Source organism: Diceros bicornis, chromosome 11, assembly GCF_020826845.1.
Source record: "Diceros bicornis minor isolate mBicDic1 chromosome 11, mDicBic1.mat.cur, whole genome shotgun sequence".
Lineage (NCBI taxonomy): Eukaryota > Metazoa > Chordata > Mammalia > Perissodactyla > Rhinocerotidae > Diceros > Diceros bicornis.
In genome coordinates this window covers 15,000,205-15,016,371 of record NC_080750.1, presented here as the reverse complement: position 1 = coordinate 15,016,371, position 16,167 = coordinate 15,000,205, and the positions used below count along the sequence as shown (strand labels likewise).

Below are 16,167 nucleotides of genomic sequence, written 5' to 3'. Positions count from 1 at the left end.
CCCCGGGAACTGAACCCGGGCTGCCGAAGCAGAGCGTGCAAACTTAACCACTAGGCCACCGGGGCTGGCCTGTGCCTTAGGTGAATTTTAATAGAAAACTTTTAGCCCCTTCATAATTAGAAAACACATAAAAATTATGACATTTTTAGTTATTGGTGGCAGTTTTTCTTAAGCATTGGAAAAGATAATGAAAAGAACCCCCACAATTAAGGATTCTTATTTTTATGTATTAAGAAATTTTCATATCATAGGTTTCTGAAACTAAGCAGACTGAGGTCTGAGCAGCCCTCACATCCAGTAGATGTGTACGTGTTCAGGGGAGATACTCTTTTCTGTTACCAGTGTATCTGGGTGTTTCTCCTGAAAGGGGGAGGTCTTGTGCTGCTCTTTGTGAATCATGGATGCTAAAGAATACAGAGAGAATTCCTAGATTAGGATTACAGGAAGAGGGGTCCAAGGTCTGTCAGAGATTAGATAGAGTAATAATCTTGTATTATTTGCTTGAATGTCTTAGAATGAAAACTTCCAGGATGTTTGTATAATTTATTGAGGATGAAGGTTGTGGCATAACAGACCAGGCTGCCAAAACTGCTGTAGCAAAAAGGTGCTCGTAGAGCAAAGGGGTATTGAAGAAACTCGCGCCCCTTGTCCTACACGCCTCTCCGTGCAGAACTCAAAACTCTAAGTAGAGCCCCTTAGAAAATACTTGGTGAGCAAGGAGATCAGATCAGCTTGCAAATGACCGTTTCTTTAGCCTCTGTTACTTTTATACTTGTAAATAAGTAGAGCTATAAGCATGAGGCAGCTTTTGGTTTTTAATTAATCCTTTTCATCTCAGAATAGCATCTGACTATTATTTATTTTCTTAGTGAAATCTATTCGAAGTATACCTGCCTACCTTGCAGAAACCCTCTACTATGCTATGAAGGTGAGTGCATACCTTGAATCTTCAATCTGATTAATTTTGCTGGTTGTTATCTTTCTCCATCTGTGATTATGTTTTAGATAATAGACTTTGGGATTTTTCTTTCTTCTTAAAATGTATAGCTCAATTCTACTAAATTGTTTTGCTTTATTGATTCACCCCAACTCAGGGCAGTTTGATGCTATATTTGATGTTTTTAAACAATGTGCCTCTCTCCTTTTTTCTTTTCAAAGGGAGCTGGGACAGATGATCATACCGTCATCAGAATTGTGGTCTCCAGGAGTGAGATCGACCTGTTTAACATTAGGAAGGAGTTCAGGAAGAATTTTGCCACCTCTCTTTATTCCATGATTAAGGTAGTAGAACCCTTCTTTAAATTATGTTTAGGAATCCACAGCAGATCATATAGCATGCAAGACATGGATGGGGGAGCCCAATTCTTGTGTTAAGTTTAAAGTTTTAGTGGTGTGATTAGAGCTGTGAGTTATAAAGCTGAGCAGAACGTTTCCTGAAGTACGGATGGTCGCTCTCAAGTGAAAGATTGGCTCTGGATGAGGCTGAGGCTCTGGTGAGCTTAGCAGCGTTATTTAGTAGTGGTGATGGATGACTCAACAAAGCCAGCCCCTTGCCCGTGATAATAGTGTGTGTGTTCTTTCTCTCTTTCATCAGTTCCGGCTGTCTTTATTAGTTCCTCCTTTCTTTCATATCTGTCTTTCCTTTCTTTATTGTCTGTTATCACCTTGTCTCTGGTATTGGTTTGTAGTTCAGGAAAGAACCAATCAGATCATATCGGGAATAAGTAAAGAGCTTAGGTATTACTATCATTTTTGTTCTTTTAAAAGCAAGGGACACTGTGCCTATAATTAAATTTGGCTTAAGGCCTTTTGACTTTCTTTCTCTCTGTCTGTCTGTCTGTCTGTCTGTCTCTCTCTCTTTCAATTGAGCAAGCTTTTCACTTAGTGTGTCTGTGGTATGGCTGGGCTGAAGAGCACTAGAGTTCTCCCATGCACTTGTAGCTTGAAACATGAATTCATCACACACCTCTGTGTCTGAGACAAGCAGAGGTGAAGCATATCCTGCCCTTCAGTCTTTGAGGCAGAGCCACAACAGCCAGGCAGTCCCAGCATTGGCCCCTTAGCCACATGTATACTATGTGATAGAAACTTACACTTCATTTAGAAAGCTTGATTTGAATATAGTTGTAAAAGCTTCCCTGTTCTCTGTGTTACTGGAGCGAAGAACATACTGCACTTTTTTAGAACTGAGCCTTTAAGGGGTAAAATTAGAAAGTTAAACATAAGTTACGCTGGGAAGAAACTCCCTGTATAACATTCCTGATGTGAAAGTCACACGCAGAGAGATTACCCACTTGGGAGACACGTCATATGAATAAAATTGGTTGCCAGATATTTCTTGGTTTCTTATTTTCTGTGGCGTCTATGAGTCATGGGGTTAACAGAATACATTTGGGTTTCAGAGTGACACATCTGGGGACTATAAGAAAGCGCTCCTGCTGCTCTGTGGAGGAGAAGATGACTGATGTACCTACCGCCTGGAGAGGGATCCCTGCGCTGTGCCTGCCCCCACCGCCACTGCCCTCCTTCAGCAGATCTCGCTACACTTTTTGTATGCCAGTGCTTGACACATTGCCTTATTCATACTAGCATGCTAATGACCAAAACGTATGTGTTACAGAAGAAAATAGAGGTGCTTCTTTCTGATTTTCAATTAAGATCTTACTCTTTGACTGTTGTAGTACTGAAGTGTACTTATGTTAGTAAGACTAAAGTCTGGTCATTTATAATTTCTTTTAAGAGGTCAGACTGCTTTTAGCCTTTTTAAAAAACTTCATTTATATTAAATTGATAACCGTATTACCTTAATCGGAACCTTAGCCTTAAAATTGTGAACTGGAAGTGTTACAAATCAAGTTTGCTACTAAATTAAACCTGAAAAATTATGGTGGTTGCATTCAAAAGATTAATGAAAAATAAACATTTCCTTCCCCCTAAATTATGTGTGAGTGTGTGTTTAGAAAATTTATTTAATCTGTCTGTTTAACAGTGCTGTCTTTTTTCAAACTAGTCAGTTGACAATGGTGTTAAAGGACAACTGAATCTACAGATGGCGTTTTGGGTGATCAGCTTGAAAGACAACGCCCCAGACTGAGCTCTCACTGCGGTGTGGAGTGAGGGAGTGGTTGAGGTTCTCTGATTTATTTGTAGTGTGTTCATGTGGGCATCAGTTAAGGCGATGCTTAATGATGTAGTTGCTTATTAAGGTAGAAAAGATAATTTAAAAACTGAACCTAAAAATTCAGAGCGCTACTTTTCTCTTTCCTATTAACTTGTTTTTCCTATTTTCATCTGCTTCCTTCTTTGAGATAAAAAAGCAGGCAATATCTGTTAGAAAAAAGCAGTTTCTTTCTATTTGCCTTTAGTTTTCTGCTTTCAAACTGCTTTTTGAATTGGTGTCAGATTTCCTTTTTAACTTACACCCTTATAGATGCATTTTTTTAAAAGCAAGTAGTGGCTGTTAAATGAGACATTTTTATAAATGGACTACTCTCACTTTGAAAACTTTTAGATAGTGATATTGTTCTTTTTACATCTTTGGCTGCTCTTCAGAATAACCTTGGGAGCCTTAAAAATTACGTGTGGAGCCAGCCCTGATGGCCTGGTGGTTAAAGTTCAGCGTGCTCAGCGTCGGCGGCCAGGATTCAGTTTCCAACGTAGAACCACATCACTCATCTGTCAGTAGCCATGCTGTGGCAGCGGCTCACGCAGAAAAACTGGAAGGACTTACAACTAGAAAATACAACTATGTACTGGGGCTTTAGGGAGGAAAAAGAAAAAAAAGAGGAAGATTGGCAACAGAATCTTTCCCAGCGGGGAAAAAAAAAAAATTATGTGTGTGTACATATGACAATGGATTTTGTTTTCAGAAGCTCCATTGGTGATTCTAATGCAGAGCCAAGTTGCGAATCAATTGCCTATATTTTTCTGCCCAGTTTTATTGATATATAATTGACATACACACTGGAAGTTTAAGGTGTGCAACATACTGACTTGATTTACACATATTGTGAAATCACTGCCACAATAAGTTTGGTTAACATCCGTCATCTTATAGACACACATACACAGATGTTTTTTCCTTGTGATGAGAACTGTTAGGATCTACTCTCTTAACAACTTTCAGATATACCATAGAGCAGTGTTAACTATAGTCATCTTGTACATTACGTCCCCAGTACTTATGTATCTTATAACTGGAAGTTTGTACGTTTTGACCACCTTCATCTAGCTCCTTACTCTCCACACCCCACCTCTTCTAACAACAAATCTGATCTCTTTTTCTATAAGTTTTTGCTTGTTAGATTCCACATGTGAGTGAGATCCTAGAGTATTTGTCTTTCTCTGTCTGACTTATGTCACTTAGCATAATGCCCTCAAGGTCCATCCATGTTGTTGCAAATGGCAAGATTAATTTCATTTTTATGGCTGAATAATAGACCATTGTGTATGTATATATATACCACATCTTTATTCATGCATCCATCACTGGACGCTTAGGTTGCTTCCATGTCTTGGCTATGGTAAATAATGCCAATAATAATAATAAACATAATAATAATAATAATGAACATGAGGGTGCAGATATCTTTGAGTTAGTGTTTTTGTTTTCTTCATATAAATACTCAGAAGTGGAATTGCTGGATCATACGGTAGTTCTATTTTTAAGTTTTCGAGAAACCTCCGTACTGTTTTCCATAATGGCTGCACCAACTTACATTCCTACCAACAGTACACAAGAGTTCCCCTTTTGCCACATCCTCATCAATACTTATTATTTCTTGTCTTTTTGATAATAGCCATTCTCACAGGTGTGAGATAATATCACAGTATAGTTTTGATTTGCACTTCCCTGATGATTAGTGATGTTGAGCACCTTTTCATGTCTCTGTTGGCCATCTGTAAGTCTTTGTAAAAATGTCTGTTCAGATCCTCTGCCCATTTTTAATCAGATTGTTTTTTGTTTTTATTGAGTTGTATGAGTTCTTTATGTAGTTTGGATATTATCCGCTTATCAGATATATGGTTTGAAATATTTTTTCCCATTCAGTAGGTTGCCTTTTTATTTTGTTGATGGTTTCCTTTGCTGTGCAGAGCTTTTTGGATTGATGTAGTCCCACTTGTTTGTTTTTGCTTTTGGCGTCAAATCCAAAAAATAGTCACTAAGACCAATGTCAAGGAGCTTACTAACCATGTTTTCTTCTTGGAGTTTCATGATTTCAGGTAATATATTCAAATCTTTAATCTATCTTGAATTAATTTTAGTGTATGGTGTAGGTTAGTGGTCCAGTTTCATTCTTTTGCATGAGGCCATCTAGTTTTCCAGGCACCATTTAGTGGAGAGACTATCCTTTCCCCGTTGTATATTCTTGGCTTATTTGATGTAAATTAATTGACCATGTATGGGTGGGTTTATCTGGGCTCTCTATTCCGTTCCATTAATCTATATGTCTGTTTTTATTACTGTTTTTATTCCTATAGCATTGTAATATAGTCAAAATCAGAAAGTGTGATAGCTCCAGCTTTGTTCTTCTTTCTCAAGATTGCCTTGGCTATTTGAGGTCTTCTGTTGTTCCATACAAACTTTAGAATTTTTTATTTTTTTACTTTTTATTTTTTGTGAGGTAGATCAGCCTTGAACTAACATCTGATGCCAATCCTCCTCTTTTTTCTGAGGAAGACTGGCCCTGAGCTAACATCCGTGCCCATCTTCCTCTACTTTATATGAGACACTGCCACAGCATGGCTTGACAAACGGTGCGTCGGTGCACACCCAGGATCCGAACCTGGGGCCGCCACAGTGGGGCGTGCACACTTAACTACTATGCCATCAGGCCGACCCTCTGTTGCATGTCTATACACTAATAACAAACTATCAGAAAGAGAAATTAAGAAAACAATCTCATTTACAATTGCATCAAAAAAAGAAAATACTTAGGAATAAATTTAACAGAAATGTGATTTTCTTTTCTTGTGGTGTCCTTGTCTGGTTTTGGTATTAGGGGATGATAGGCTCATAAAATGAGTTTGGAAGTGTTCCATCCTCTTTCATTTTTTGGAAGAGTTTAAGAAGGATTGGTATTCTTCTTTAAATGTTAGGTAGAATTCACTGTTGAAGCCATCTGGTCCTGGACTTTTGTTTTTGGGGAGGTTTTTGATTACTGATTTAATCTCCTTACTAGTAATCAGTCTGTTCAGGTTTTTTATTTCTTCCTGATTCAGTCTTGGAAGATTGTATTGTTTCTAGCAATTTATCCATTTCTTCTAGGTTGTCCAATTTGTTGGTGTATAATTATTTATAGTAGTCTCTTAGGATCCTTTGTATTTCTGTGGTATGAGTGGTAATGTCTCCTCTTTCATTTCCGATTTTGTGTCTTCTCTGGGTTTTTCTTGGTGAGTCTAGCTAAAAGTTTGTCTATTTTATCTTTTCAAAAAACCAGCTCTTAGTTTCATTGATTCTATTATCTTTTAGTCTCTTACATTTATTTCTGCTCTGATCTTTGTTATTTCCTTCCTTCTGTTAACTTTGGGCTTCATTTCTTCTTTTTTATCTAGTTCTTTGAGGTGTAAAGTTAGGTTGTTTATTTGAGATCTTTCTTGTTTCTTGATGTGGGCATGTATTGCTATGAACTTCCCTCTTAGAACTGCTTTTGCTGCATCCATAAGTTTTGGTATGTTGTATTTCTGTTTTCATTTGTCACAGTGTATTTTTTTATTTCTATTTTGATTTCTTCTTTGATCCATTGGTTGTTCAGTAGTATGTTGTTTAATCTCCACATTTTTTTGAATTTTCCAGTTTTCTTATAATTGATTTCTAGTTTCATGTCATTATGGTTGGAAAAGATGCTTGATATTATTTCAATCTCTTTAAATTATTAAGACTCATTTTGTGGTTTAACATATGATCAATCCTTGAGAATGTTCCATGTGTGCTTGAGAAGAATGTGTATTCTGTTGCTTTTGGATGGAATGTTCTGTATGTATCTGTTCAGACCGTCTGGTCTAGTGTGTCATTTAAAGCTGACGTTTCCTTATTGATTTTCTGTCTGGATGATCTATCTGTTGATAAAAGTGTGGTATTAAAGTCCCCTACTATTATTATATTGTTGTTTATTTCTCCCTTTAGATCTGTTAATATTTGCTTTGTATATTTAGGTGCTTCTATGTTGGGTGCATAAATATTGACAAATGTTATATCTTCTTGTTGAATTGACTCCTTTATCATTATATAATGACCCTGTTTGTCTCTTATTACAGTCTTTTTTTGAAAATCTATTTTGTCTGATATAAGTATAGCTCACCCAACTTTCTATTAGTTTCCATTTGCATGGAATATCTTTTTCCATCCCTTTACTTTCAGTCTGTGTGTCCTTACAACTGACATGAGTCTCTTGTAGGCAGCGTGTAGATAGGTCTTGTTTTTTTAGTCCATTCTGCCACTTCATGTCTTTCAACTGGAGAATTTAGTTCATTTACATTTAAAGTAATTATTGATAAGTATGAACTCATTACCATTTTGTTAATTGTTTTCTGGCTGTTCTGTAATTCCTTTGTTTTTTTCTTTATCTTTTGCTCTCTTTCTGTGTGATTTGATGATTTTCTGTATTGGTAGGCTTAGATTCCTTTCTTTTTCTCTTTCGTGTATCTAGTATAGGTTTTTGCTTTGTAGTTACCATGAAGCTTACATAAAATAACTTATATTTATAACAGTCTATTTTTTTAAAAGATTTCAAGTCAAATGTATTCAATTTCTGAGGACATCAATTCATTCCATTAAAATTTAGAGAAACAAGTGTAGAAATACCTATACATGTGTCAAAAAAAGTAACAGTCTATTTTAAGTTGATAACAATTTAAGTTTGAATGTTTTCTCAAGCTCTGCATTTTTGCCCCCACCATGTTTTGTGTTTTTGATGTCACAGTTTACACAGTTTCTTGTGTATCCATTAAAAAATTATTGTAGTTATAGTTATTTTTACTACTTTTGTCTTTTAACCTTCATATTAGCGTTATAAGCTTCATACCACCATTACATTAGATTATTCTGTATTTTACTATATATTAACCTTTACCAGTGAGATTTATACTTTCATGTATTTTCGTGTTACTAATTAGTGCCCTTTTGTTTCAGCTTAGTGAAATCCCTTTAGCATTTCGTGTAAGGTTGATCTTGGGGTGATGAACTCCCTTAGCTTTTGCTTATCTGGAAAACTCTTTATTTCTCCTTCACTGCTCAATAATAACTTTTCCAGGTAGAGTGTTCTTGGTTGGCAGTTTTTTTCTTTCAATACTTTGAACATATTGTGCCACTCTCTGGTCTGCAGTTTCTGCTGAAAAATCTGCTGATAGCCATATGTAACAAGTTGTTTTTCTGTTGCTGCTTTTAAGATTCTCTCCGTGTCTTTAACTTTTGACTCTTTAATTATAATGTGTCTCGATGTGGGTCTTTTTGGGTTCTTCTCATTTAGAACACTGGGCTTTCTGGATCTGGATGTCTGTTTCCTTCCCCAGATTAGGGAAGTTTTCAGCCATTATTTCTTCAAATACTTTTTCTTTCCTTTTCTGTTCTCCTTCTGGGACCTATAATGGGAATATTGGTCTGCTTGATGTTGTCTCATAAGTCCCTTAAGCTATCTTCACTCTTTTCCATTCTTGTTTTCTTTTAGCTTTTTTGATTGGATGATTTCAACTGCCCTGTCTTTGAGTTCACTGATGTTTTCTTCTACTTCATCTAATCTGCTATTGAACCACTGTATTGTATTTTTCAGCTTAGTTACTGTATTCTTCAGCTCTGATTTCTGTATGATACTTTCTTATATTTTATATCTTTTTGTTTAAATTATCACTGTTTTCATCCATTGTTCTCCTGAGCTTGGTGAACATCTTTATGACTATTGTTTTGAACACTTTATCAGGTAAATCACTTATTTCTGTTTCGTTAAGGTCTGTTTCTGAGGTTTTATCTTGTGTCATTTGGAACATATTCTTCTGTTTCCCCATTTTCCTTGACTCTTTGTGTTTGGTTTCTATGCATTAGATAAAATAGCCACCTTTCTCAATATTGAAGGGATAGCCTTGTGTAGGAGATGAACCTTATCATTCGACTCTGTCCTAGCTCTTCATTGTCTCTCAAAGCTTTGTGATTGTCCAAGCAGGCTACTTTATTCTTAGTGGCTCCCAGTAGTTGAAGGTGCCAAGACCTGTCAGTGTCCCAAACGGGAGGATCTTAGTCAGCACCTAGATTCAGGCTAATTAGAAGCCTGACCCTCAGACAGCAGTTTTTAAAGTATGCAACTATACAGTCATCTATCGCTTAACAATGGGAATATGTTCTAAGAAATGCATCATTAGACAATTTCATCATGTGCAAACATCATAGAGTGTACTTACCCAAACCTAGATGGTATTGCCTACTACACACCTAGGCTATATGATACTATTCTTATGGGACCACCATCATACATGCAGTCTGTCATTGACTGAAATGTTATGTGGCACATGACTGTACCTCTTTTGGGAGAAGATTGGGAGATGGACATTGCTCTCTGCTCCCTCTGTGCTGAGCCCTGGGGTGATGGCCATTTAAGAACTGTTTTTTTATTTGCTACTGTCCTGTTGATCCTGTGAACGCTAGTGTTACTGGCGAGGAGAGAAAGGGTATCAAGGGATGTGTCCTCTGTGACTGACACAAAAACTGGGACATGAGAGGCATACACAGACTTCTTTTTCAGAATCAGTGATGACCTGGGGTAGGACAGAGGGAGAGCGTGAAGATGGCACCCACTGGTCTCCCCAGTCTTTGGAGAGGATTACAGTCAACCCCTACATGTGTGTTTAAGTAGAAGCCTTCCCCTTCAGGCCACAGCTGTGAAGGTAAGCTAATAGGCCTCTTTTACAGAAAGACTGAGAGTGCATTTCAGTCTGCTGTCTCTGTGCTGTACCCTGGTGGGTAGCTGGTTAAGAACTATTTTTCATTTGTAGCAGTCCCGAGGGACCCATGAGTGCAAGCCCTGCTGGCCACCAGAGCCAGGTGATCAAGAGGTGTCCCCTGGGCAGTAGCCCCCTGGGGTGCCAGATGAGTGCACAAGCTCCGCCCGGGAGATACTGGTGATCTGTATGAGGCAGAGGGATGGTGTGAAGATGGCACCCACTGGCCTCTGTCCCTAGACATCACCTCAGTAGTCCCCTACATGTGTGTCAAACCAGAAGCCTGCCCCTCAGGCCAAAGCTCCAAGACAAATAGGCCTCTTTCACAGAAAGGCTAGGAGTGTGTTTCAGTCTGCTGTCTGTGCAGTGCCCTGGGGGTGGTAGCCTGCCAAGAACCCTCTCTCCATTAGTTACAGTCTCATGGGACCCATAAACGCGAGTCCCCCTGGCCACCAGAACCAAGCAATTTAGAGGCGTTCCCTGCCTGGGTGGCAGCTGCAAAAATCGGGGCACTGTACATGTGTACAAGCTTCTTTCCAGGAGATACCAGTGGCTGGGAGTGAGGCAGAGGGAGAGTACAATGATGGTACCTGTTGGCCTCCATCTTTGGAGGGTATTTCAGTAGGCCCCTAGATATGTGTTGAATTAGATGCCTGTCCTTCAGGCTGATACTTTAAGCGTATAAGCCTCTTTCACAGCAAGTCTGGGCACTTTTCAGTCGGCTGTCTCTGTGCTGAGCCCTGGGGTGGGTGAGTTTCTGCCAGCCCTTTAAGAACTCTCTCAGTTCGCTATAGCCTTGTGGGTCTTGTGGACATGAGCCCTGCTGGTTTTCAAAGCTAGATACTTTGGGGGCTCGTCTCTCAGGTGCAGGTCTTAAAAGTTGGGGTGCCCTATGTGGGGCTCAAACCCTTCGCTCCTCACGGAGAAGCTCGGGGTTTTAAGTTCCCTACTGATTGTGGGTCTCCACGCTGAGGGTGGGGTTTACGGCGAGATTATGTCTCAGCCTCTATGTAGGTTTTTTCTCCTTTGCCTGACACGTAGGAGTCACTCAGCTAGTTTTTGCTTTTTTTGGAGGAAATTGTTCTGTATGTAGCTATGTATTTGGTCTGTCCGTAGGATGAGGTGAGTTCAAGATCCTCCTACATCACCATCTTGAACCGTACTCTTGGGTTTTTCTTTTTCTATTGATAAGGTGAATTATTACATCAATTTATCTTCAAATGTTGAACAATCTTGTGTTTCCAGGATAAACTCCACTTTGTCATGATGTATTATCATTTTTCTATGTTGCTGGATTCGCTTTGCTAATATATTTTTGAGGATTTTTGTTTCTATGTTCATGAGGGATATTGGCCTGTAGCTTTCTTTTCTTGAAATTTTTTTGTTTAGTTTTGGTACCAGAGTAATGCTGGCCTCATAGAATGAGTTGGGAAGTATTTCTTCCTGTTCCATTTTGTGCAAGAGTTTATGTAGAACTGACAAGAAAAATTTCTTATATGTTTGGTAGATTTGCCAGTGAAGTAATCTGGGTCTGGAACTTTTTTTGGAAAGGTTTTAAACTACAAATTCATGTGTGTGTATATATATATATAATTTTTAATATACAGACATCAAATCTATCTATCTATCATAAACTTAGTGGCTTAAAATAACACAAATTATAATCTTATAGTTCCAGAGGTCAGAAGTCAAAAATCAGCCTCACTGGGCTAAAATACAAGTGCTGGTAGGGCTGTGTCCCTGCTGGAGGCCCCCGGGAGAAACGATTTCCTTGTCTATTCCAGCTTCTAGAAGATAACTGCATTCCTTAGCTCTTGGGCCCTTCCTCCATTTTCAAAGCCAGGGGTCAATTCACTCTAATTTCTGCTTTTTGTCCTCACATCTCCTTCTCTGACTCTAACTCTTTCTCTTTTAAGGACCCTGTTAATTACATTGGGCTCAGCTGGATAATCCAGGATACTCTCCCCATCTCAAGATTACATCTACAAATTCCCTTTTGCCGTGTGAGGTCACATATTCACAAATTCTGGGGATTAAGACACAGACATCTTTTTTTTTGGATGGGGGTAGGGAGCATTATTCTGCCTACCGCAGAGGGTTTCGAGAAATGCTTTTGTAGTATACACAGCATTTTCTCTTTGTTAGGGTAGGGATGATGCTCCACATCCTAGGTATAAGGGGGAACTTCCAAATAATATACCCTTAGTTAATTTAGCTGACGTAAATAGGGAAAACCATTCACTACTTGATTTTGTACTCTTACCTAATTTTAATCATCAAAAACTTCTGGGGATGGTTGTCCTTCCTCGAACGTTTACGTGTGTGTGTGTGTGTGTGTGTGTGTGTGTGTGTGCGCGCGCGCGCGCGCGCTCTGAAGACTCCCCTGCCAAGTCTGCAGCATCTATTTTGTGCCCAGTGGATGGTGCTGTTGGCATAAACTTACTTCTATCACATTCCAACTGCACTTCTATTTACACAGAACTTTTTAATTTTTCAGCATCGGAGGGTATTCCTACACAATCTTCCTCACCCCAACACTCAGACAAAAACTGAATCTAAATTTTAATCCCCTACTTCGTTACTCATCTGTCACTTAGTAGTTTAGAATCACCCTGTTTTCCCAGACGTTTTTAGGACATTTGGTTTGGTTTTCAAAAGCACTGGTTTGTCCTCTCCCCTATGATATTTGGTAGTCTAATTAATTCCCACCTTCTCTTCTGCTCCCAACCCTTCAGCGGAGCATGGAGCACAGAGCACGTCTCCTTCCCTTTAAAGTCTTGGGATATTTTCTATGGATGATGATGTACATTTCTCTCCATTTTTTTTTTTTTTTTACCTGATAACAATTAGGTATGCAGCTGAAGTGCACATAGGGAAAAAAAATCCCCTTCTGCAGAATTTGCCTTTTGGGTTTTGATATTGGAAATGAAGGAATGTTGTAAAAATTTGAATTCACTTTTTTTTTTTACTGTTATCTTTTCACATAACTGTCTAAAACTATACTCATATCTCCACAGACAAGTTTGCCCTCCCAAATTCCCTATTTTTGGTAGTGGTTCTAAAATCCTTCTACTTATGCAGTCTCAAAACTTTAGGAATTTTTTATATCCTCTCTTTCTTTGTCTTTCATGTTAAATTAATGATCAAGTCCAGACAATTCTTCCTTCATTACGTCTATCACATCTGCCCCCTCCTTGTCATTCCTGCTGCTACCCTATTTCTGGAACTAATTACCTTATTTGGACTACATAAATGACTTCTTTTATTAAAGGAAGAATTTCTTTATTTTTATCAAAGCAATAAATACAGCAGTTTAAAAAGTCAAACAGCAGAGAAGTATAAGGAATAACAGAAGTCTTGATCCTCTCATTCCACGTTCCCATTCCTTTCCCCCAGGGGTGGTGGTGTCAAAATCTTTAAACTTTTTTATCATTTTCCATTTAAATTTTTCCCAGGCAGCTCCATCTGTATTTCTGATATATATGTACGCACACACACACACATATACACACTACCATTATATATATACTACTCCTATGTATATACTATACTGTTATATACATATATGTGTATAATTTCCTCATCCATTCCTTTCAAGTGTTCCTATTGGTTCCCTGCTGTAATAGATGGGGATGAAGCTCGTTTACTCCATTCACCTTTCATCTTCTCTTCTGCCTCCTATTTTCCTGTGCATGACCAGTGTCTCTCCTTTCCAGAAGTCTCAGCCCTATTTCTATTACCAGGCCAATCAGGCTGACATAAAGAAGGTGGTAATTAAACCACCTCTGTACCTTGCTCACTGAAGGTGGTCATAGCTGTCCTACTGGGCTGTGGGCAGAAGTCCTAGTGCTGATCTCTGGGCCCCAAATTTGTCCTGAACACACGACTTCTGCTGTCCCTTATGTCCCAGAGTCCCAGGACTTCACTTCTGCTTCCTTCCTGTTTCTAGCAACTTTGCCTCGGGTCAGCCTCTTCTCTTGCCTGTTGGCAGTCATGTGAGTCAGACACAGTGTAACACATCTCCAAGACAACCACAACTAGCATGCTCCAATCACCATCGCAGATTCCCTGTTCTGTGTGTGCCATCTGCCTCCTGGGCCCTCACCGTCTTCTGGAAATCCAGGTGCAAACTGCTGCTGCGTCCCCCTGAGGAGGCGACCTCTCTGAATTCTTCCTTGTCCTCCTGGTTGCCCTTCCTGCTGTTAGCTGAGTCTGCCTCCAGGCTGCTCTGACCTAACGTGATTTCTTTCATGAGGCCCCAGCTTCCTCTCCCCTTCCTTCCTTGCTTGCAATGCTACAAGGAATACAGAAATACTTTGTACTCCTATCTGTTGACATATCGCCCTCCAATTATACATATCCTACAATCTATATATTCTCAATGGGGCAATATCACTCAGGGTGAAAATTGGTTCTTGGGGGCTGAACAAAATTTATTCTTTTTGTGTATAAAGCACAGATAAATACACACGGTACATAAGTAGATAAACAGTATGTCTGTGGTATTAAAATTTCACAGGGAGTGATTAGGGAAAAAAATGTCAATGAAAGCTCCTTGTATGTGTGTGGGGGAGATAATGAAAAAAAAGGTTAAGAACTACTGCTGTAATCTTTGCCAGCTTACTTTTCCGGTACCAGTGTCATCATGTCTCCACTTGCCCGGAAACCTTCAGTAGCTCCCCATGGTCAAATCTTTAAAGACTGCATTCCTTGTTCTGTAGTTGAAAGTTCTTCTTACTTTGTCCCCAACCATCTTTCCAGTCCTGGCTCCCACTGCTCTCTCTACATAGACCATCCTCTACAGTTTAATTGCTAGTCACAGCCTCCTAACCACAGCCTCTGCTTTGCTACTTTGCTCTCACCGGTCTGTTACCTCAATGCCTTGCCCTCTTCTCTTCCCTGTGAAAATCCATTCAGTTTTCAAGACCCAGCTAAACCCCAACTCTGTATTTAAAACTTTCCTAACCACTTCAGCCAAAAGAGATCTCTTGTTCTTCTATGTTTTAAAAATATGTCTTATCAATATCATGCAGTAGGTGGAAATTTATGACTTTGTGCTTTTAATCATCCTATTTATATCTGTCCTCCAATAGAATGTAAGTCTTCCAAGAGCCTTTCTGAGCCTTATACTCTGCTCTGCCTGGAATAGTCCTTGTGTAGTTGGCACTGATACATTTTTGGTAATAGATTTAATTATTTCTAATTTTGATTAACAAAAAGCCCACGTATATATATTGGAGAAAGACATAATAGGAGATATTTTGTTGATGGTGTGAAGGAATAGATTTATGTGCTTTCTTCAAATATAGTTCTTTATCTTTCTAATTAAGATAATGTGTCCATTTATTAACAAGCAGAACACAGTGTGTGGCAGAAATAAGCCAAAAACTCTACAGAAGCCATAGGTCATGGTATTCTCATTGCTCTTTGTTTAAAAAAATGATTATAACAGCTAAACTGGAGTTGTTGGTTAGAGCCAAACAGAGTTTTGGAGATCATAATAACTTCAAGAAGTTTCAGAGAATAGTTGATACTGAGAATCACCTCTCTTTGTGGAGAGCGGTCATCTCTGCTTAAGAAGAATTTACAGTCTAGTGGGGGAGTCCCCACTGGTGGGCATGTCCATTTGTTGCTGGGCTGGGCTGGACTGGATTACCCACATGAAGACTAAGCTCGTGTAAGGATACCAGAGAGAGGGAGGGAGGGAGAGAGAAGAGAAGAGAAGAGAGAGAGACAAGGAAAAGGAGAAGGAAAGAGAGAAGGAGAGGATATATTGATTCAGCTACAATAAAATTTTGTAGAATTTTTACAACTGAAAATTTAGAACAAAATGATTTTATTATGGTATAGCTAAGTTATGTATCATTTCAAAAACATAAAGTTGTGTTTTTCAATACATATTGGGTGAGGGTGCCCAGCAAAACATGCTTAGGGTGTTAAAGGTCTTTATCTTGCCTGGGGGAAGTGAAGACCAGGGCTCTTGGTTTGGAGAAGCCTGGAGGATGGGATGCATCTCAATTAGATGTGCCTTAGGGGAAGGTATGCTGGCAAGGGAAATCTCAGGGGGCAGCGGTGGAGATGTGAATGGGGGTTCTGGCAATCACTCTGCTAATATGAATGCTGTATGTAAGGAGATACATAATATATCTCATTAAGGTACCAATTATGAGCATGGCTCTTCAGCCAGACTTCCTGAGTTATAATCCCTTCTCCACCCATTACTAGCTATATGATGCCGAG

At 39.0% G+C, this 16,167-nt stretch overlaps 1 protein-coding gene across 1 annotated transcript in view; it reads left to right on the top strand.

Moving 5' to 3' along the window:
• Positions 1–2,938, top strand: part of ANXA5 (annexin A5) — a 29,342-nt gene extending 26,404 nt beyond the window's left edge. The window contains exons 11-13 of the mRNA XM_058549996.1: positions 870–928; positions 1,159–1,281; positions 2,403–2,938. Coding sequence (XP_058405979.1) covers positions 870–928; positions 1,159–1,281; positions 2,403–2,465 — 245 coding nt within the window. The 3' untranslated portion in view covers positions 2,466–2,938. The remainder of the gene's footprint in view (positions 1–869; positions 929–1,158; positions 1,282–2,402) is intronic.
• Positions 2,939–16,167: the final 13,229 nt, after the last annotated feature.